Genomic DNA, 3,226 nt, shown 5'->3' with positions numbered 1-3,226 from the left:
TCATTGTTTTGCATCAATGATATTAGGAGTTAAATTTAGGTGGCAGAATAAATGAACTCTTTATGTCAGTTAATATGCATTCCCAAACATCACACTGAAACCTGGTTGTGTTTTTTTTTCTAATAATCACAAAATAAAGAGAAATAAAAGAGAGCTGCATTTCTCATTACACTTATCTCAACTGACAATCTTCACACATTTGACTTCCTATAATCTATTGTTGGCCAAGATGTGACAGAGGAGAATGAAGTCACTAGCAGGAAGTGACACCTCGCAAACCCCACACAGCACAAGTATTTATCTTTAACAAGTCAAATCTTTAGATGCAGTGTCATTAGTGTGTATGAGTACAGAAGAAGCACCATGGTCCTATTCAGATGGATTGAAGTGTTTTTATTCTCTCTACTAATACTTCAGTGTAAAGGTAAGGACACATATTAAAATACAAATATTGCATCAACATGTAATATGACTTTACCTATGAAGGAGTATTATGGCCACATTAAGGAAAAAATATTGATGATTTTGATAAAAAGGAATTTCAAGATTCAAGTCGATAATCGATTTTGGATTTTTTTGAAAAAAAAAAAGTCAAAAAGTGGAGATTACGGTTGTTGTTTGAAGACAAACTGCCACGGATGCTATACTCTCTGCAAAAAGCCTTGTTTAGATGAGTTAGTGAAACAAACTGATCAGCTGTCTTGTGATGCAACATAAATACTCTTTATTGAATGAGTCTGTAACCACTGATAACTTTGCATCTATCCACTCCCATCTGTTTCATTTTGTACAAATCCACTCTTCCACATTTGTGTGGTTTTTCCATCTTACAGATTGCAGCTTTCTGCACCATTTTTTCAACGTCCTTATACTTATCGCCACGCAGTGTTTACGTGTTAGAGCTGAGATAACAGAGAAATTATGATGAACTACCTCAACTTGATGTATATAATTGCTCGACGTATTTGATTTACAATATGATTTTTTGGTTATTGAAAATGTTTTTTCCCCATCTTAAAAATATAAAGTAATAATTTACCAGTTAAATAATGCACCACCTTTTGGCTACTGTAGCTGTAACATTAATATGTAATTGTAATCATAGATCTGACACACTGGTATGTTTGTATACTTGGGGAGTGTTTATCAAGGCACTACACACATATGGCTAGATGTTTCTGTAAACAGTTCAATAACTTCCCAGTCAGTTATCAGTGCGCACTCCTCTCTCAGGTCTCTGGCTTCACTATATATAAAGAGAGAAACCTCATCAGTTAAATTAGCTCTCCAGTCTGTCCCTCCAGCCTCTTGGCATTGCTCCCTTGACCTCACTGCCTCACTCCTTCTCTGCAGCTGAGCCAGGGACCAAACCTCTGCCACGGTAATATTTAATGTCAGACAGTTTGTTGCATGTATTTATTTAATTGTCTGCATTTTTTTTATTGTTTCAGGCAACAATGTAACAACAACACAGACAGTAACACACACATCAAAAAATACAAGTATTATTGAACCTACATCAGTAAATGGAACAGTAAGGACTTCATCAGGTAGCACCTGTCTGTTGTTACAGTCAACATTTGGGCAATAAAAGCTGAACTAAAGTTTTTTTTTTAATACATTTATTTTATTTAAGGTGACCACACAACAACACCAATCCCCACAACATCAAAATCAACAAATGCAACTACTGTATCACCATCAAGCCAACCTACATCAACAACTGGAACAACTGAAATAAATACTTTATCAGGTACTGACTGCATCGCTCGCACCTTTATTAAGCCTAAGGTCTGAACTGTAGACTGTAGACTCGAGCTGTGGCTCCATCATAAAGCTTTTTATTGCTCACAGCATCCAAAGCTCAACATTACCAGTGATTGTGGTTTTAATTTTTCTTTCCAGAAATTTGGAAACGGGTTATCATTGTTCTTGTGGGCATTCTGGTACTAATACTTGCTATAGTCATCAACACATGGAATAAACCTAACGGTGAGTTAGAAAAAAATGACAGCTATAGTTGAAAGTATAATTGAGAACCTTGGATTTGAAATTCTAAACTCAAGTTTGTTTACTTTTATCTTGTATTTTCATCTTTTTTTAGGAAGCAAAACACAGGTGGAAGAAGCGACTAAGGTGGCGAGTGAACGCAGCTGCCAAAAAAATGTATGTAGCTACTTTTAGAAAACTCCCTTATTTAAAGTCCCAAAATGAGAACAGCTTGCACATATTTAAGAGACTGAGTGTAAACCCTGATATGACCCAGTCCAGCAGCCAGTCAGAACAAAGTGAACAGACATTATTCTCACAGCTACTGCATTTATTCTTTGAAATGTATTTTTATCCTTTATAAGAATGGATGAAAGACAAATAGGACAAGAAAAACCCCAAAAGGACTGATACCTGTCAAACTGACTCCGCATATGCATTAGTGAGCAGTCTATATGTTGTCTTCACTGTTCAGGCTGATGCTGAAGATGTCTCCTATGTCTCTGTCAGTTTTATCAGGAGGTCCAAGTGTAAAGCCAAGGTAAGGTTCTCAAAAGAATATATTAACATTAAGATCGTGAATTTTAAATTTCTGTCACAGGTCAGAAAAAAATAATTGTGCTCCATCATATTTCATTCCAGGTCTGTAATGATAATGATGAAGATGACACTGTGACTTACAGCACTGTGAAATTTCCTTCCTCTTCTGCTGGCATTTCCACTGATCCCAGCAACCTCTATTCCACCATCAACAAACAAAAGAAACACGTTCCAGCCTGAAGGTTACATTTTTTTATGATTGATTGTTTGCATTATATGATAAATATGTGAAAAACATTTTTAAATTTTCCTTTAACTAAAAAAAAAAAGAAGAAAAAAATGACCTGCATTTGATCAGATGACACACGTGATTGACACACTGGCTAAAGTTTCCCACCTTTTATTTAAGTTGAGTTGTACAAGAGGGGATTTGGGGCATTGGAAAAAGTGGGGATGTCATTTTTTTTTTCAAATTTCTGAGAAAAAAAGTACGACTTCTGACGTTAATCACAGAATTCTGAGAAAAAAATGTCCCCACTTTTTTTCCCCCCAGGGGGTCCTCTTCCATAGAGTTAAGCTATAACAGGAAAGGTAAATGTTTAAAATTCAAATGCTTTATATTCAGCTGTTAATGTCTATCATATGTCAATTATAGTGATCTCTTTGGTATACAATTGTGAAAAAATGTCCTCTTAAT

General features: G+C 35.5%; 1 protein-coding gene across 1 annotated transcript; it reads left to right on the top strand.

Moving 5' to 3' along the window:
* Positions 1 to 296: 296 nt before the first annotated feature.
* On the top strand, positions 297 to 2,945 carry LOC145420418 (uncharacterized). The gene is made up of 7 exons (XM_080289661.1): positions 297 to 424; positions 1,452 to 1,550; positions 1,637 to 1,753; positions 1,906 to 1,992; positions 2,105 to 2,166; positions 2,465 to 2,530; positions 2,632 to 2,945. The coding sequence occupies exons 1-7, from the start codon at positions 364 to 366 to the stop codon at positions 2,767 to 2,769; spliced, it is 630 nt and encodes a 209-aa protein (XP_080145787.1). The 5' UTR covers positions 297 to 363; the 3' UTR covers positions 2,770 to 2,945.
* The last annotated feature ends 281 nt before the right edge of the window (positions 2,946 to 3,226 follow it).

Source organism: Astatotilapia calliptera, chromosome 15 (genome assembly GCF_964374335.1).
Source record: "Astatotilapia calliptera chromosome 15, fAstCal68.1, whole genome shotgun sequence".
Lineage (NCBI taxonomy): Eukaryota > Metazoa > Chordata > Actinopteri > Cichliformes > Cichlidae > Astatotilapia > Astatotilapia calliptera.
Note: the sequence above shows the minus strand (reverse complement) of the source record. Positions and strands in the feature narration are given on the sequence as shown.

What these genes read in the sequence shown, in the direction of transcription:
- LOC145420418 (XM_080289661.1), top strand. Translation starts at nt 364, where the DNA reads ATGGTCCTATTCAGATGGATTGAAGTGTTTTTATTCTCTCTACTAATA. An exon ending in TGAAATAAATACTTTATCAG is followed by an intron (nt 1,754 to 1,905) that starts GTACTGACTGCA and finishes TTTTCTTTCCAG; the next exon opens with AAATTTGGAAACGGGTTATC. An exon ending in GGTCCAAGTGTAAAGCCAAG is followed by an intron (nt 2,531 to 2,631) that starts GTAAGGTTCTCA and finishes ATTTCATTCCAG; the next exon opens with GTCTGTAATGATAATGATGA.